Below are 16,817 nucleotides of genomic sequence, written 5' to 3'. Positions count from 1 at the left end.
AATGTTGCACCATGGGGATATTAACTCGATATGGGGCGCTAACTTGATGCTACGCTAACTTGATGCTACGCTAACTTGATGCTACGCTACCCCCCCCCTCAGGAGCGCCAGCCTGCTGCAGGCCCTGGAGGAGGGCTACGAGCTGGACCTGGTCTACATCACGGAGAGGATCATCTCCGTGTCGTTCCCCGGCGGCGTGGAGGAGCCGGGCTACGCCGCCAACCTGAGGGAGGTGGCGTCCATGCTGCGCTCCAAGCACGGCCACAGCTACCTGGTACGTCACCTTTAACGCATAGTACCTGAAGGCAGCACGGCCACAGCTACCTGGTACGTCACCTTTAACGCATAGTACCTGAAGGCAGCACGGCCACAGCTACCTGGTACGTCACCTTTAACGCATAGTACCTGAAGGCAGCACGGCCACAGCTACCTGGTACGTCACCTTTAACACATAGTACCTGAAGGCAGCACGGCCACAGCTACCTGGTACGTCACCTTTAACACATAGTACCTGAAGGCAGCACGGCCACAGCTACCTGGTACGTCACCTACCTCTATCGTATATCATACATGGGAACAGGAAGTGGTCATCAGACGCTCATCACATCTCACTCCTCTAGTCTCCTGTGGGTGTGAGGAGGAATGTTTACTCTCCTTCTCTCCTTCTCTCCTCAGCTCTTCAACCTCAGTGAGAAACGTTACGACATCAGCCAACTCAATCCTAAGGTAAGACTCCTCCTCTCCTCTTCTTCCTCTCTTCTCCTCTCCTCTTCTTCTTCTCTTCTCCTCTCCTCTTCTTCTTCTCCTCTTCTCCTCTTCCTTTCTTATTCTTCCTCTCCTCTTTTTCTTCTTCTTCTTCTTCTTCTTCTTCTTCTTCTTCTTCTTCTTCTTCTCTCCCTTTCATCTCCTCTTCCTCTCTTCTTCCTCTCTTCTCCTCTCCTCTCCTGTACTAACCACCAGTCCCCCCCCCCCCAGGTGTTGGACTTCGACTGGCTGGACCTCTTCTCCTCTCTTCTTCACTCCTCTCCTCTCCTGTACTGACCACACCGCTCCTCTCCTCTTCCTCTTCCTCTCCTGTACTGACCACCAGTCCTCCCCCCCCCAGGTGTTGGACTTTGGCTGGCTGGACCTCCTCTCCTCTCCTGTACTGACCACACCTCTCCTCTCCTCTTCCTCTCCTGTACTGACCACCAGTCCTCTTCCTCCCCCCCCAGGTGTTGGACTTCGGCTGGCCGGACCACCACGCTCCGGCCCTGGATAAGATCTGCAGCATCTGTAAGGCCATGGACACGTGGCTGAGCGCGGACAGCCACAACGTGGTGGTCATCCATAACAAGGTGAAGCCCTGACCTCCTCTCAGGCTCCTCCCACTTCCTGTAATGAAAAGTCTTGCGACCCCGACGTCTCTTACGTAATCCCTCATCATCTCCACGTCTTCAATCGAACATCGGGTCCGTCGTTCCCGGAACGTTCCCACGGGTAACGGTTGCGTAAAGCTCGGTGACGAGCGCGTGGGCGGGGAGGTTGCGGCGGTCGCCAAGGAAACGGGGCGGCGGCGGGCTTTACACTCTGCACACACTCCCCCGGTGACTCGTGGACGGGTCACTCGAGTGCAATCTGAGACTGTTTGGTTGCCACGGCGATGGGGTTCTGACTGTGGCTCAGTGAACTCCCCCGTCTAGATGTAACGGGTATAGTCGCGTTTATATATTTGATTTTTTTTTTAAACTGATTTTTAAATTCAAAGTAAATCTCCAGCGTAGGTTTATTTGTTTTTTAGGTTTACTTGTTTTAGTTTAGGCAAAATTACCCTGGTTAAATGTTTGTGACGCAACTTAATAGTGATCTTAAAAGTAAATGTAATAGTAAATGTAATATTACATTTAATAGTAAACTTAAAAGTAAAGTTAATAGTAAATGTATACATTTGTTTATCATATTCATAACGGGTAGAGTCACGTATACTGCGATCTTTTTTTTTACGATAGAAATTGAAATTACGAACGTAAACAGGTCTTTAAAGATGCACTCCACCAATGGCTGTGTGTGTGTGTGGGGGGGAGTCTCCTGTGGTGCTGGATAAATAACCCCGGTGATGTCATTGAGTTTGGAAACTTTCCCCATCGAGCAAAAAAAAGAAAAGAAAAGAAAAAAAGTTACGCCGCAAAGCGGCGGCGGAGGCACAACACCAGACCACCAAGTTGCATTGTGGGAAATGAGGCATCCTGCAATTTTGGGATGTTGACCTCAAGAAGTGACGGAAACTCCAAAACTTTCGTAAAGAGCGACTCGAGAGTCCGACTTCAGCCACATCGATCTTCTATCTGTTCCGGGAGGTTCTGATTCTGATGACGAGGCCACCTTTTGGTTTAAATATAAATATATAAAACTATCCCCAAGAGAAATCAATAGTTCCCGTGACACCTGTATTTGACTCTTTTATTGATCGATGTCTTTTCAGGGCAACCGGGGCCGGACCGGAGTGGTGGTGGCGGCCTACATGCACTACAGCAACATATCAGCCAGGTAGTCCACAAGCATGATGGGAGGGAGGGGGAGGAGGGGGAGGGGGAGAGACAGGAGAAGAGGAGACAGGAAAAAGGATACAGGAGACGACAAGAAAAATGAGACGGAAGAAAAGGAGATTGGAAAAAGATGACAGGAAAAAGGAAAAGAGGAGACAGGAGACAACAAGAAAAAGGAGACAGAAGAAGAGGAGACAGGAAAAAGGAAAAGAGGAGACAAGAAAAAGGAGACAGGAGACAACAAGAAAAAGGAGACAGAAGAAGAAGAGACAGGAAAAATGAGGTAGGAAATAGATGAAGTGGAGACAGGAAAAAGGAGACAGGAAATAGGAGAAGAGGGGACATGAAAAGACAGGTAAAAGGAAACAGGAAAGAGGAGAAGTGGAGACAGGAAAAAGGAGACAAGAAAAAGGAAACAAGAAAAGGGAGACAAGAAAAAGGAGACAGGAAAGAGAAGAAGTGGGGATATGAAAAAGGAGAAGAGGAGAGAGGAAAAAGGAGACACGAAAAAGGAGAAGAGGAGACAGGAAAAAGGAGAAAGGAACTCGAGACTGCAGAAAAACACCCGGGAGTATTTAACTTCACCTCAAATCTAAAGTCACTTTGAATAACTACAAAATGCATTTCCTTCTGAAAATGCGTTGGAATGCTAACATTTGAAAGCTTGAAGCTGAAATAATATTTAAAAAATAGCTGAAAATGTCTGAAGTTGTCTGAAAATAGCTTGCTAACAAATGTATCAACATTTTAAAGGTGGTATTGTTTGTTTAGCTGAATGTTTACCGACATTGTAAACTTTTAAAGTTGAAAAAGATAACGTGGATTTTAAGATTTCCTCCATTGGATCCCATTCATTTTTTATTCCATAAAGAAATTAATCATTTGGAAATTTGAAAACATAAAAAATATTTGAAAATATTCAGTAATAGGTGAAGGCTGTGTGAACATTACAACAATCAAATGATTGAATTAGCTGAAAATATGAAGATACTGTAAGCTTTTTAAAAGGTGGAAGATTTTCTCCATAGGATCTAATGAATTAAAAAAAAAATTAACTATTTAAAGATACAAATATTTTAAACATTTTAAATATGAAAGATCATTCCCCTCTAATCCTGAAGAAGCTGAGTTTTTAAAATATTGTAATGGTTTCTAAAGCTGAAAATAGAATAATAATAAGTTGAAGTAAAGCTGAAGCATTCCAACTACGTCTCTTAAAATACTCACCAATTAAAAACATGCAGGATTAGCTGTCGGGCATCATGAGATCTACTAAGAATCATCTATTTCTATAGAACTGTTCTAACTAGTTGCTGGTCCCGGTTGTGTTGTTGTTTCTGGATGCAGTGCCGACCAGGCGCTGGACCGCTTCGCCATGAAGCGCTTCTACGAAGACAAAGTGCTTCCTGTGGGCCAGCCGTCCCAGAAAAGGTGAGCCGTCCCCCACTCGGTTGTTTATAGTGTGAGTTTGACCCGCAGCCTGGGTCACTCTTTAGAAAGGTGAGTCGGACCGGAGTCAAAAGTTTGGGGTCACTTAGAAATGTCTTTATTCTTCAAAGAAAAGCACCGTTTTTTTTTAAATTAAATGAATCATAAACACACTCTCTACATAGTTAAAGTGGTAAATGACTATTCTCTGGTGTTTAATGAAGTCTCTACAGAGGTGTGTAGAGGCCCATCTCCAGTGTTCTAGTGGTACATTGTGTTATCGCCTTAGAAGACTAACGGAGGGGTAGAAAACCCTTGAAACCCCTTTTTGTGTGAGCGCAGCTGAAAATAGTTATGCTGGTGAAAGAAGCGATAAAACTGGCCTTCCTTTGAGCTACAAGTTTGAAGAACAACATTAATATTTACAATAAAAATAATTATTTCTAACCTTGTGAATGTCTCGACTATATTTTATATTCATTTTGCAATAAATTTGATAAATAAAAGTGTGAGTTTACATGGAAAACACCAAATTATCTTGGTGACCCCAAACTTTTGAATGTAGTTTTAAAGCCTCTGTACATTAAGATACATTTTTCTCTCTCCCCTCCCCAGGTATGTGGAGTACTTCAGCGGCTTGCTCTCCGGACACATCAAGATCAACAACAAGCCGCTGTTCCTCCACCACGTCATCATGCACGGCATCCCCAACTTCGAGTCCAAAGGAGGTGAGCGACGCACTCAACTTGTTTAAAACGTGTTTTTAAACACTCAAATTAATTCTGTGTTTGACAGCTTAAAAAAAAAAATGAAATTATAAAAAAAATTGTGTTCCAGGTTGTCGTCCTTTTCTCAAAATCTACCAGGCCATGCAGCCCGTGTACACGTCTGGGATCTAGTAAGTCTGGAACACGCTCGCACTCAGATGCTTTTACAAGATCCCAGGGATCATTTAAAACTGATTTGACCTTTTATAGCTTCTCCCTAAACTCCGCTGCCCCCCAACATCCCCACACACCCCTCGTGCCAGTTTACACTCTGTATTGTATTTAGTTAGCCCCCCCCCCCCAGCCAATGAAACGGGCAGACAGGCATCTGTGTGGACGCCTGCAGGGGCTTCCTGTGAGAGGACCTCAACGGGTTCCCAGGGCCAGGGAAAATGGAAATAAATGGATTCCATCATTTCATCTTGTTGTTTTGGGAAGAAGGGGATGCAGGCGGGGGGGGGGGGGGAGAGAGGAGGAAGAGAGAGGAGGAGGGAGAGAGAGGATAGGGAGCATGGGGAAAGAGGGGAGGGGGAGAGAGGGGAGGGAGAGAGAGGGGAGGGAGAGAGAGGAGAGGGAAGAGGGGGGAGAGAGAGGGAAGGGAGAGAGGAGAGAGAGAAGGGGGAGAGAGGAGGGGGAAAGAGAGGAAGGGGAGAGAGAGGAGAGGGAAAAAGAGGAGGGGGAGTGAGAGAGAGGAGAGGGAGAAAGAGGAGGGGGAGTGAGAGAGAGAGGGGAGAGAGGAGGGGGAAAGAGAGGAAGGGGAGAGAGAGGAGAGGAAGGAAGGGGAGAGAGAGGAGAGGGAGGCTGGCAAACAAGCTACATCTAAAAGCATTTATTTTTATTTTTGATGAAAACATCCCAGCCTCGGCTTGTTGCCTCTGCTGTTCATCCTGATGTCAGGTCGTTCAGCATCTGAAGCTATAATTGCAATTTCATTCGTTAACTTGGCGTGTTGAGCCTTAAAGGGACAGTGTTATCACTGTGGTGATGAAGGGGTTAAACAGGAACGGCCTGATTGTTCTTACTTTAGTGCTAATGCCAAAGAAATCTTCACAGCATGAAACCATAACTGAGTGTGACACAGTCGGTGCTCATGTTCTTCTGCCCCCCCCCCCCTCACATTCCACGCCCACCTCGGCTCACATGCTCTCCGATAACACTCTGCGCCCTTTGATCACGCTTCATCCCGCCAGACGCTAATAACCCCAAATCATCCTCAGCGATGGCCGCTGTTGAAGCCAATCAGGGATCGCTGGTGATGGAGATTACAAGCTGCGTCAAAAAGAAAGAACTATTATTTATGTTATTTGTATTTAATCATTTGTTATGCAATCTATTCATCATTATCCTTTTTCCACCTCCTCCTCCTTCTTTTTTTTCTTCTTTTCCTTGGAGTGAACACCATTTGATGTTTGTTGTGTACACTGTGTACCGAAGTATCACGTGTACCACGTCATGCAACTGGAACATTGACAAAGAAAGAGACTGTATGAGAATACATATTGTTATGTTGTTAAAAAATAAAATTGGAAAAAAAACGAGTTTATGAAAAAAAGGAAGGCAAGCAATGGAGGGATGTTGTTCATGTTCACAGCTTGTTGTCTGACCCGTTGTGCTCCCCCCCCCTCCCCCCCTCCATCCCAGCAATGTTCAGGGCGACAGTCAGACCAGCATCTGCATCACCATTGAACCCGGCCTCCTCCTGAAAGGGGACATTCTGGTAAGAACGGCACATGAAAAAAATCAAAACATCAAATCACATGTCACTCATTCTGTTCCACGTCAACTGGGAAACAAAACGCTGGAAACATGTCGGACAAATAACGGAGGCAGTTTATTGTCTTTACCTCCGGACGTCGGTGCATGTGTTGAATGCATATGCAGCGTTTTATTGGGTCCATTCATAGAAGAAAGAGGGCCATAAAAAGCTTGGGGACACCATTTGGACCCTTTATGGACTCATTAGACCACTTCATGATTTTGCTGGTGACTCTGACGTCAACGATGTGCTTCACCGGCTTCCTGGTCCAAGCGCGTCCGTTTGAGCATGACTGTTAATAATAAGAATAACTTTATTGATATAGCACCTTTAAAAACAGTGCTCTACAGAGAATCAAGGCAAAACAAATAGAATGGTAAGATACAAATATAAAATAAAATAAATAAAAATGTAAATAAATAAAAATTTAAATATATACAAATTTAAATAAATACAAATTTAAATTAAAACAAATAAAATAAAAATAATAATAAAAAATAGACAAACTCAATTTGGGGAACCAAAGAACTGCATAAGTAATCATCATTCCAAAATGCCTGTCAGATGTTTGTTTCTTTTCTCCTTATGTTCTTTGTGAAAGATAGTTTCACATTTTGAGGATTTTGAAGAAGGGTAAAAAAAAAAAAAAGATTCTTGTGCCATTTGCACTTTTAAAAAAACGGGGCGTACCCTCAATAAATTACACATGGCTTATTTAGCATTTTGCAGAAGAAGTGCACACCTCAGCGAAAAAAGTTTCTGCTCCTGCTTTTCATTCGGGATGTTTCCCACGAGATGTCCTCGAGGGCTCGTGAGTTTCAAAGGAGCACTTGTGCCGTTTTGGTGTTTGGCCCCCTCAGAGCTGAGCTCGTATCTCATCCTTTATTTAAGGCGGACTAATGGAGTCGGCCCGACGTATCGGGCCGAGCGGCGCTCGTTATTATTCAGATAGCGCGGTGGAATGTGAGCCCGCGGGCCTGACGGCCAAATGGGAGAGGCATCAGTCAGCGCGGAGAAAATGAGTTATGGATTCAGAAATGATTCATGACTTCATTCGTTGGATAACATTTTTTTTAGAGAGGAAAATATTTTTTTTCAAGATGATTTAAATTCTTCAGATTTTTTGGGCTGTTTGGTGAACTCTCAGTGTCGTCGATCCTTTTTAATTCCAAGTTCACGTTCAAATTAGCAACAACAAATTATTAATTTTAAATTAGGAATTTTAAACTCAAATAAAAAAATAAGCCTTATTAATTTCTCTTTTTAAAAACCAATTTAGACATCTTGATAAAGAAAAGTGTCGATTTCAAAGCTTGATTTTACCAACAAAATGAACATAAAATGTGGTCCTTAAAAACAAGCCCCGTGGCACAGACACTGCAGCAAAGTACAAATATTAAATGATTAAATGATTTTAGATCTTTGTAATTGAGTGTAGAATCCTTTCAGGATACGGTTACAAGTGTTTTGAGCTCTCATGTCTGCATAAGGAAGCCCGGAGGCTTTTCATAACTTCCCATTTGACGTTCCAGATTATTGGTGTGGGGGTGTAACGGCTTCGCTTAGATTTATGCATTTTAAATGCTCCTGGATTTTAGTCAGTGGGGGAGTGTGTGTGTGTGTGGGGGGAATGGCCCCCTAAAGAATCTGTAAATGTCCTCCCCTGGTATATGGTTCCTCTGATGGTTCCTCTGGTGATTCCTCTGGTGGTTCCTCTGGTGGTTCCTCTGATGTTTCCTCTGATGGTTCCTCTGGTGATTCCTCTGGTGGTTCCTCTGATGTTTCCTCTGGTGGTTCCTCTGATGGTTCCTCTGTTGGTTCTCGCCCTGCAGCTCAAGTGCTACCACAAGCGTTACCGCGGCCCGTGCCGAGACGTGATATTCCGGGCGCAGTTTCACACCTGCGCCGTTCACGACCTGGGGATCGTGTTCGGGAAGGACGAGCTGGACGAGACGTTCAAAGGTATCTTTGCATCTGTGCGTCTGTGGTGATATGTTGTGTGTCTGTTCCCTAATGATGCTTAATGATGTGTTCTACGCATGTATTGTCTTTTTTAAATCACGTAAGATTCACCTTTTCTTTTTTTCATTCCATGTGTGCAGACGATAGGTTTCCAGAATATGGGAAAGTGGAGTTTGTTTTCTCCTTTGGACCGGAGAAAATACATGGTGAGAATCAATGTGACTCTTTAATGAACATGGGATCATTTTACACACAATGAACTTCACTTTAAAACTTGTGTTCGGGGCATTTTGCCTTTTTATTTGGGAGGAAAAATGTGTGTGTGTGTGGGGGGGAAGGGGGGGGCTGGGTTCAAACCATCTCAAACTATCCTCCCTCTCTCCAAATCTGTTATAAATCCCCCAAAAAGAACAAAATGTAAAAGAAATAATCCTATTAGAGTTCAATTCGACTCTACTTCATTCATTTTGATGTGAGGGATCTTCTCCCCCTCTGGGAAGTTTAAACATTTTTTTAATACTTGATATTAAATCTAGGTATTTTTACAGAAATACAGCCTTTAAAAGTAAGAATGCATAATAATAATAAAACATAAAAATAAAGTAAAAATGAACCATGCATCTGGCCAATAGGGGCCATAAGGAAACACACAAATACAAATGTTAAAGCAGGAAAATAATTATAAATATGGAAGCAAAAAAAATCAAAACAACCATGCAACACTTCACCAATGTTGTCAGTCAATCATAAATTCAGTCCAACAAACAGTACAAAACATATTCAAAGAGTTCTATTCACAGGGTATCTTTCACTTAGTTTAAACTTATATATATATATGGGAGAGATACTGAGCCTCTGGTGCTAACAGAGTCCCAAATCCTGTGTGAAGTTAAAGACTTTCACATGCTCCGCTCCGTCTCTTTGTACTTCGGGTCAAGGTGTGGACCAACTGGAAAACGGTCCGAGCGTCTCCGTGGACTACAACACGCAGGACCCCCTGATCCGCTGGGACTCGTACGAGAACTTCAATCAGAACTGTGAGGACGCCGGCGACGGTAAGAGCGACTCTGCAGCCGCCGTCGGCACGGCCTCCATCCAGACATGAACACGAGCAACAGCATGGACTCAGAGCCGTGTCAGGAGTTTGTGACTCTTTCATCTCCTTCAATTCTAAATGAATTGCGGGTACAGCGTCTGGTTCCCCCCCGCCCCCTCCTCCTCCTCCTCCTCCTCCTCCTCCTCGTGTGCTGTAAAGTTAACACGGTGTTAATGTTTACAGCCACTTACGGCCACATTAGGCTAACACACAGTACATTTACCCACGGCTCATCAAATGATCACATTGTGCGTCTGCATGTGATCCATTACCACTGGGTTACATGAAGAGTTTTGTCTTTTGGGGGTGCAATTTTCAGCAAATACACCTCAGTAAGGAGTTAATTGCCAATAACAGGAAGCTCACGCCCTCTTCGTTAGCTTGTGTGTATCAGGGGGTGGATTGAGTCTTGAAGTGTATTTTTAGTGAGTGACCTTCTTGGTGAAAGGTCACGTCCATGTGAATGTGATGTAATCTGAACATGTGACTGTAGAAACTCACTTTATTGTGGTTGAGAGGATACTAGGATCACACACACCCCCCCACACACACATACACACACACACACAACAACAAGGCTGCTTTTGTTTTTCTGCGTGACACGGAGGAAAGGTTACGCCTCCATCCGTCTCACGCGACGGGGGTCAAGCTGAAGTCAGGTTTAAGTTCAAGCCGGTGAATGAGACGTAGGGTAGCAGCTGTCTTCTCTGGGTACTTCAATAATGTTAAGTCACTTTTGTTTGTTAATTCATCACAAAGTTGCTCTTGTATTACAAGCATCATATCATCACGGGAGGAAAACTAAAAGAAAGTCAAAGTAAAGTATAAAGTCTGCTTATCCCAAATATCAACCTAGACCAGCATTTTGAGGTCCCTCGATGTAAATGTTTAAAAAAAGGAGCCTTCGGTATCGCCGAATTCATTTGCGTATAACTAAATGAAAAATTAAAGTTAAAAAACTCAGCTTATCCTAAATATCAACTCAGACCAGCATTATGAGGTCCTCGTTTAAAAAAAAGAATCTTCGGTATCGCTGAATTAATTTGCGCAAAATTAAACAAAGTCAAAGTAAAAAAGTCAGCTTATCCCAAATATCAACCCAGACCAGCCTTATGAGGTCCTCAATGTCAATGTTAAAAAGAGGAATCTTCGCTATCGCCGAATTAATTTGCAGGAAAACTAAATAAAAGTCAAAGTAAAGTAAAACTTCCGCTTATTCCGTTGCTTTTTTTCCAGACCAGCATTATGAAGTCCTCGTTTAAAGAAAGGAATCTTCGGTATTGCTGAATTAATTTTCGGAAAACTAAATGAAAGACAAAGTAAAGTAAAACGTCCGCTTATCCCAAATATCAACCCAGACCAGCATTTTGAGGTCCTCAATGTAAATGTTGAAAAGAGGAATCTTCGGTATCGCAGAATTAATTTGCGGAAAACTAAATGAAAGTCAAAAGTCAAAGTTAAGTAAAACGTCCGCTTATCCCAAATATCAACCCAGACCAGCCTTATGAGGCCCTCGTTTAAAAAAATGAGCCTTCGGTATCAGCAAATTCATTTGCGGTGAACTTCTGGCCGCGGAGAAGACGAAGGGCCCTTGTGGGACGTGAGCGGTGGTGCGAGGCATTCCTGGGTCGGGCCACAGGCATGGACAGGGACTTCCTGTCCCGGGACCGGTGGTCACTCGGTGACCACAGGGCGATTTCCTCCGCCGCCCAAAACAGTACGCGATGCCTCGCCCTCAGCGATTGTTTGGCGGTCAGCTTGTGTTTTAAGCTTTCCTCTTGATAGCCATCTTAAATATGTTATGTCTTGGTTCTGTATGACGTAACTCTAACAGGGAAGTATTGTGATAATTTTGACACGATTGCAATGCAACTGCAATTCTGGCCGCAAGAGGGATGTTAACCCTCCCCAGCCTTGTGTTTGGTTGGTCTCCCAGATAGCCAAAGGTCAAAGGTTACTTGGCTACCTTCTATCACGGCCCATAAAGTGTCTCGGCGGCAGCTTGAAATAGTCCTCGCTAAAATAGAATAGGTGTAAGTGTCCTCTCATTCTGTTTCAGTGGAGGTGAGTGTGTGTGTGTGTGTGGTAAGCTTATCTTAGTACGCCGATCATATCATGGTGACACCGTAGTCATGGCTCAATTTGACTTTGATGGCATCACACACACGTATATAAACATAGTTATGGCTTTAGACATGAGCGAAAACGCATGATAAGCATAAGTGAGTGTACTTAATGAAACATTCATAATCATTCTGATTGAACTGCTTGAGGCTTCTCCAGGTGGAGTGAGGCTGACGGGAACAAGAGGGAACGAGATCCAGGGAGATGGTCATTTGGCTTCACACTGGTGGAATTAGCACTGAGTGTCTTCTAGAGGAACGAAGGGGAAACATAAGAGGATGTTTGTCTTTTCAAGTGTTAGTCGGGAACAAGTCTGGTGGTTTTGGGGTTCGTTACAGTTGCATTTCTCTTCTTTGGTTATCTTGACATTGCATGAAGGTTGAAATTATAGGACCAATGTTTTATCGTAACAAGGCAACGTAATGTAACGCTACGACGTGACGCTACGACGTGACGCTACGACGTGACTCTACGACGTGACTCTACGACGTGACTCTACGACGTGACTCTACGACGTGACGCTACGACGTGACTACGACGTGACTCTACGACGTGACGCTACGACGTGACTCTACGACGTGACTCTACGACGTGACGCTACGACGTGACTCTACGACGTGACGCTACGACGTGACGCTACGACGTGACGCTACGACGTGACTCTACGGCGTGACGCTACGACGTGACGCTACGACGTGACTCTACGACGTGACTCTACGACGTGACGCTACGGCGTGACGCTACGGCGTGACGCTACGGCGTGACGCTACGACGCGTGCCACGGCGACCCACGGCGTGACGCTACGACGTGACGCTACGACGTGACGCTACGACGTGACGCTACGGCGTGACGCTACGACGTGACTCTACGACGTGACGCTACGACGTGACTCTACGACGTGACTCTACGACGTGACGCTACGACGTGACGCTACGGCGTGACGCTACGACGTGACTCTACGACGTGACGCTACGGCGACTACGCGTGACTTGACGGCGACGACGGCGTGACTCTGCGTGGCGCTACGACGCGACGCTACGACGCGACGCTACGGCGTGACGCTACGGCGTGACGCTACGGCGTGACGCTACGACGTGACGCTACGACGTGGCGCTACGGCGTGACGCTACGACGTGACTCTACGGCGTGACTCTACGACGTGACGCTACGGCGTGACGCTACGGCGTGACGCTACGACGTGACGCTACGGCGTGACTCTACGACGTGACGCTACGACGTGACGCTACGGCGTGACTCTACGACGTGACGCTACGACGTGACTCTACGACGTGACTCTACGACGTGACTCTACGGCGTGACTCGGCGGACGCTACGGCGCGCCACGGCGCTCTGACGCGACGCCACGGCGTGACGCCACGACGTGGCGCCACGGCGTGACTCACGACGGCGTGACTCTACGACGTGGCGCCACGGCGTGACTCCACGGCGTGACGCCACGACGTGGACGCCACGGCGTGACGCCACGGCGGACGCCACGGCGTGACTCCACGACGTGACTCACGGCGTGACTACGGCGTGACGCCACGGCGTGACTCGCCACGACGCGACGCTACGACGCGACGCTACGGCGCGACGCTACGGCGTGACGCTACGGCGTGACGCTACGGCGTGACTCACGGTGGCGCCACGGCGTGACGCTACGACGTGACGCTACGACGTGACGCTACGACGCGACGCTACGACGCGACTCTACGACGCGACTCTACGACGCGACTCTACGACGTGACGCTACGACGTGACGCTACGGCGTGACGCTACGACGTGACGCTACGACGTGACTCTACGACGTGACTCTGACGGCGCACGCGTGACTCCACGACGTGGCGCTACGGCGTGGCGCCACGACGTGACTCACGGCGTGACGCCACGCGTGACTCCACGCGTGGCGCACGGCGTGACGCCACGGCGTGACTCTACGACGTGGCGCCACGGCGTGACTCACGACGTGACTCACGACGTGGCGCCACGGCGTGACGCTACGACGCGGCCACGCGTGACGCCACGACGTGACGCCACGACGTGGCACGACGTGACTCCACGGCGTGACTCACGACGTGACTCCACGACGTGACTCTACGGCGTGACGCCACGGCGTGGCCACGGCGTGACTCCACGACGTGACGCCACGGCGTGCCACGCGTGACTCACGACGTGGCGCCACGACGCGTGACTCTACGGCGTGACCACGGCGTGGCGCCACGACGTGACTCCACGACGTGACTCACGACGTGGACGCCACGACGTGACGCCACGCGTGCGCCACGCGTGACCACGCGTGACTCCACGACGTGACGCCACGACGCGTGACTCCACGGGCACGCCACGACGTGACTCCACGGCGTGGCGACGCCACGACGTGACTCCCGGCGGCTACGACGTGACGCCACGGCGTGACTCCACGACGTGACGCCACGACGCGCCACGACGTGACCACGACGTGACTCCACGACGTGGCGCCACGGCGTGACTCTGACGCGTGACGCCACGACGTGACCACGCGTGACTCACGGCGTGACGCTACGACGTGACTCTACGACGTGACTCTACGATGTGACGCTACGACGTGACTACGACGTGACGCTACGACGTGACGCTACGACGCGACGCTACGACGCGACTCTACGACGACGTGACCGACGCTACGACGCGACGCTACGACGTGACGCTACGGCGTGACGCTACGACGTGACGGCGACCCACGACGTGACGCGGACTTCACGACGTGACTCCACGCGTGGACGCCACGACGTGATCGCCACGACGTGACTCCACGACGCGACGCCACGACGTGACTCCACGACGTGACGCCACGACGTGACTCCACGCGTGACTCACGACGTGACGCCACGGACGTGCCACGACGGCGTCACGACGTGACGCTACGGCGTGACGCTACGACGTGACGCTACGACGTGACGCTACGGCGTGACGCTACGACGTGACGCTACGGCGTGACGCCACGACGGACTTCACGACGTGACGCCACGACGTGGCGCCACGACGTGACGCCACGACGTGACGCCACGGCGTGACTCCCACGGCGTGACGCCACGACGTGACGCCACGACGTGACTCACGACGTGACGCCACGACGTGACGCCACGGCGTGCGCCACGGCGTGACGCGACTTCACGGCGTGACGCCACGACGTGACGCCACGGCGTGACGCCACGACGTGACGCCACGACGGACCACGTGACGCCACGGCGTGACGCCACGGCGTGACTCCACGCGGCGCTCACGGCGTGACGCCACGGCGTGACGCCACGACGTGACGCCACGGCGTGACGCCACGACGTGACGCACGGCGACTCTGCGTGACTCCACGGCGTGACGCCACGACGTGACGCCACGACGCGCGACTCACGCGACGCCACGACGTGACGCCACGCGTGACGCCACGGCGTGACGCCACGACGTGACGCCACGACGTGGCGCCACGGCGTGGACGCCACGACGTGACGCCACGGCGTGACCACGGCGTGACGCCACGACGTGACTCACGGCGTGACTCCACGACGTGACGCCACGTGACGCGCCACGGCGTGACCACGCGCGCCACGGCGTGACGCCACGCGCACGCGCGACGACGCGCGACGCGACTCGACGTGACGCGGACGCCACGGCGTGACGCCACGGCGTGACGCCACGACGCGGACGTGGCGCACGACGTGCGCACGCTACGGCGTGGCGCCACGACGTGACGCGTGACTCCACGGCGTGACGCTACGGCGTGACGCTACGGCGTGACGCCACGCGGACGCCACGGCGTGACGCCACGGCGTGACTCCACGACGTGACGCCACGACGTGGCGCCACGGCGTGACTCGGCGTGACCACGACGTCACTCTACGACGTGACGCTACGACGTGACTCTACGACGTGACGCTACGACGTGACGCTACGACGTGACTCTACGACGTGACGCTACGACGTGACGCTACGGCGTGACCGACGTGACTCTACGACGTGACGCTACGACGTGACGCTACGACGTGACGCTACGGCGTGACGCTACGACGTGACGCTACGACGTGACTCTACGACGTGACGCTACGACGTGACTCTACGGCGTGACGCTACGACGTGACGCTACGACGTGACTCTACGACGTGACGCGCTCACGCGGACGACGTGGCGCCACGGCGTGACTCCACGGCGTGACGCCACGGCGTGACTCACGACGTGACGCCACGACGTGACTCCACGGCGTGGCCACGGCGACGCCACGGCGTGACGCCACGACGCGCCACGACGTGACGCCACGACGTGACGCTACGGCGTGACGCCACGGCGTGGCGCACGACGTGACTCTACGACGTGGCCACGACGTGACCACGACGTGACACGCCACTACGACGTGACGCCACGACGCGTGACGCCACGGCGACGCGACTCTACGACGTGACGCCACGGCGTGACGCGGACTCGACGCGTGACTCACGACGTGGCGCCACGACGTGGACGCCACGACGTGACTCACGACGTGACGCCACGACGTGACCACGGCGTGACTCCACGCGTGGCCACGGCGTGACTCCACGACGTGACTCCACGGCGTGACGCCACGACGTGACTCCACGACGGATCTCACGACGTGACGCTACGACGTGACGCTACGACGTGACTCTACGACGTGACTCTACGACGCGACTCTACGACGCGACTCTACGACGCGACGCTACGACGCGACGCTACGACGCGACTCTACGACGCGACTCTACGGCGACCCACGACGCGACGCCACGCGGACGCCACGGCGGCGTGACGCTACGGCGTGACGCTACGACGTGACGCTACGACGTGACTCTACGGCGTGACTCTACGACGTGACGCTACGACGTGACGCTACGGCGTGACTCTACGACGTGACGCTACGACGTGACGCTACGACGTGACGCTACGACGTACCGCCCGTATAATAAAAAACCTCTCGGGCTCGGTTGTCCTTCTAGGTGCCTGTGTGAAGAGGAAATACGAGGCAGAAAGTCTTGTTTGAGTTACATGAGGTGAGGAAGTTGGATATCTTTTTAGAGGTCGATGGTTGAGTATATTTTTTATCAGAGGACGTGGATAGTCATTTGGGGAATAACAACAACAACAACTTGTGTTTTTGTTTACCATTCAGTCCCAGTGA

The 16,817-nt window shown here is 50.1% G+C and overlaps 1 protein-coding gene across 12 annotated transcripts in view; it reads left to right on the top strand.

Annotated features, from left to right (window-relative positions):
* The window catches only part of tns1b (tensin 1b), a 177,684-nt gene that overhangs the window by 120,529 nt on the left and 40,338 nt on the right, over positions 1 to 16,817 (top strand). For 9 of the 12 annotated variants that reach the window (XM_056436758.1, XM_056436749.1, XM_056436729.1 and 6 more), the window contains 11 exons: positions 103 to 274; positions 676 to 726; positions 1,215 to 1,337; positions 2,462 to 2,526; positions 3,873 to 3,956; positions 4,569 to 4,681; positions 4,791 to 4,851; positions 6,362 to 6,437; positions 8,309 to 8,438; positions 8,579 to 8,646; positions 9,373 to 9,493. In XM_056436758.1, coding sequence (XP_056292733.1) covers positions 103 to 274; positions 676 to 726; positions 1,215 to 1,337; positions 2,462 to 2,526; positions 3,873 to 3,956; positions 4,569 to 4,681; positions 4,791 to 4,851; positions 6,362 to 6,437; positions 8,309 to 8,438; positions 8,579 to 8,646; positions 9,373 to 9,493 — 1,064 coding nt within the window. Of the gene's footprint in view, positions 1 to 102; positions 275 to 513; positions 540 to 675; positions 727 to 1,214; positions 1,338 to 2,461; positions 2,527 to 3,872; positions 3,957 to 4,568; positions 4,682 to 4,790; positions 4,852 to 6,361; positions 6,438 to 8,308; positions 8,439 to 8,578; positions 8,647 to 9,372; positions 9,494 to 16,817 lie in introns of those variants that run through there. The other 3 variants (XM_056436808.1, XM_056436722.1, XM_056436800.1) reach the window with 2 other exon arrangements.

Source organism: Pseudoliparis swirei, chromosome 2, assembly GCF_029220125.1.
Source record: "Pseudoliparis swirei isolate HS2019 ecotype Mariana Trench chromosome 2, NWPU_hadal_v1, whole genome shotgun sequence".
Classification (NCBI taxonomy): Eukaryota; Metazoa; Chordata; class Actinopteri; order Perciformes; family Liparidae; genus Pseudoliparis; species Pseudoliparis swirei.
Note: the sequence above shows the minus strand (reverse complement) of the source record. Positions and strands in the feature narration are given on the sequence as shown.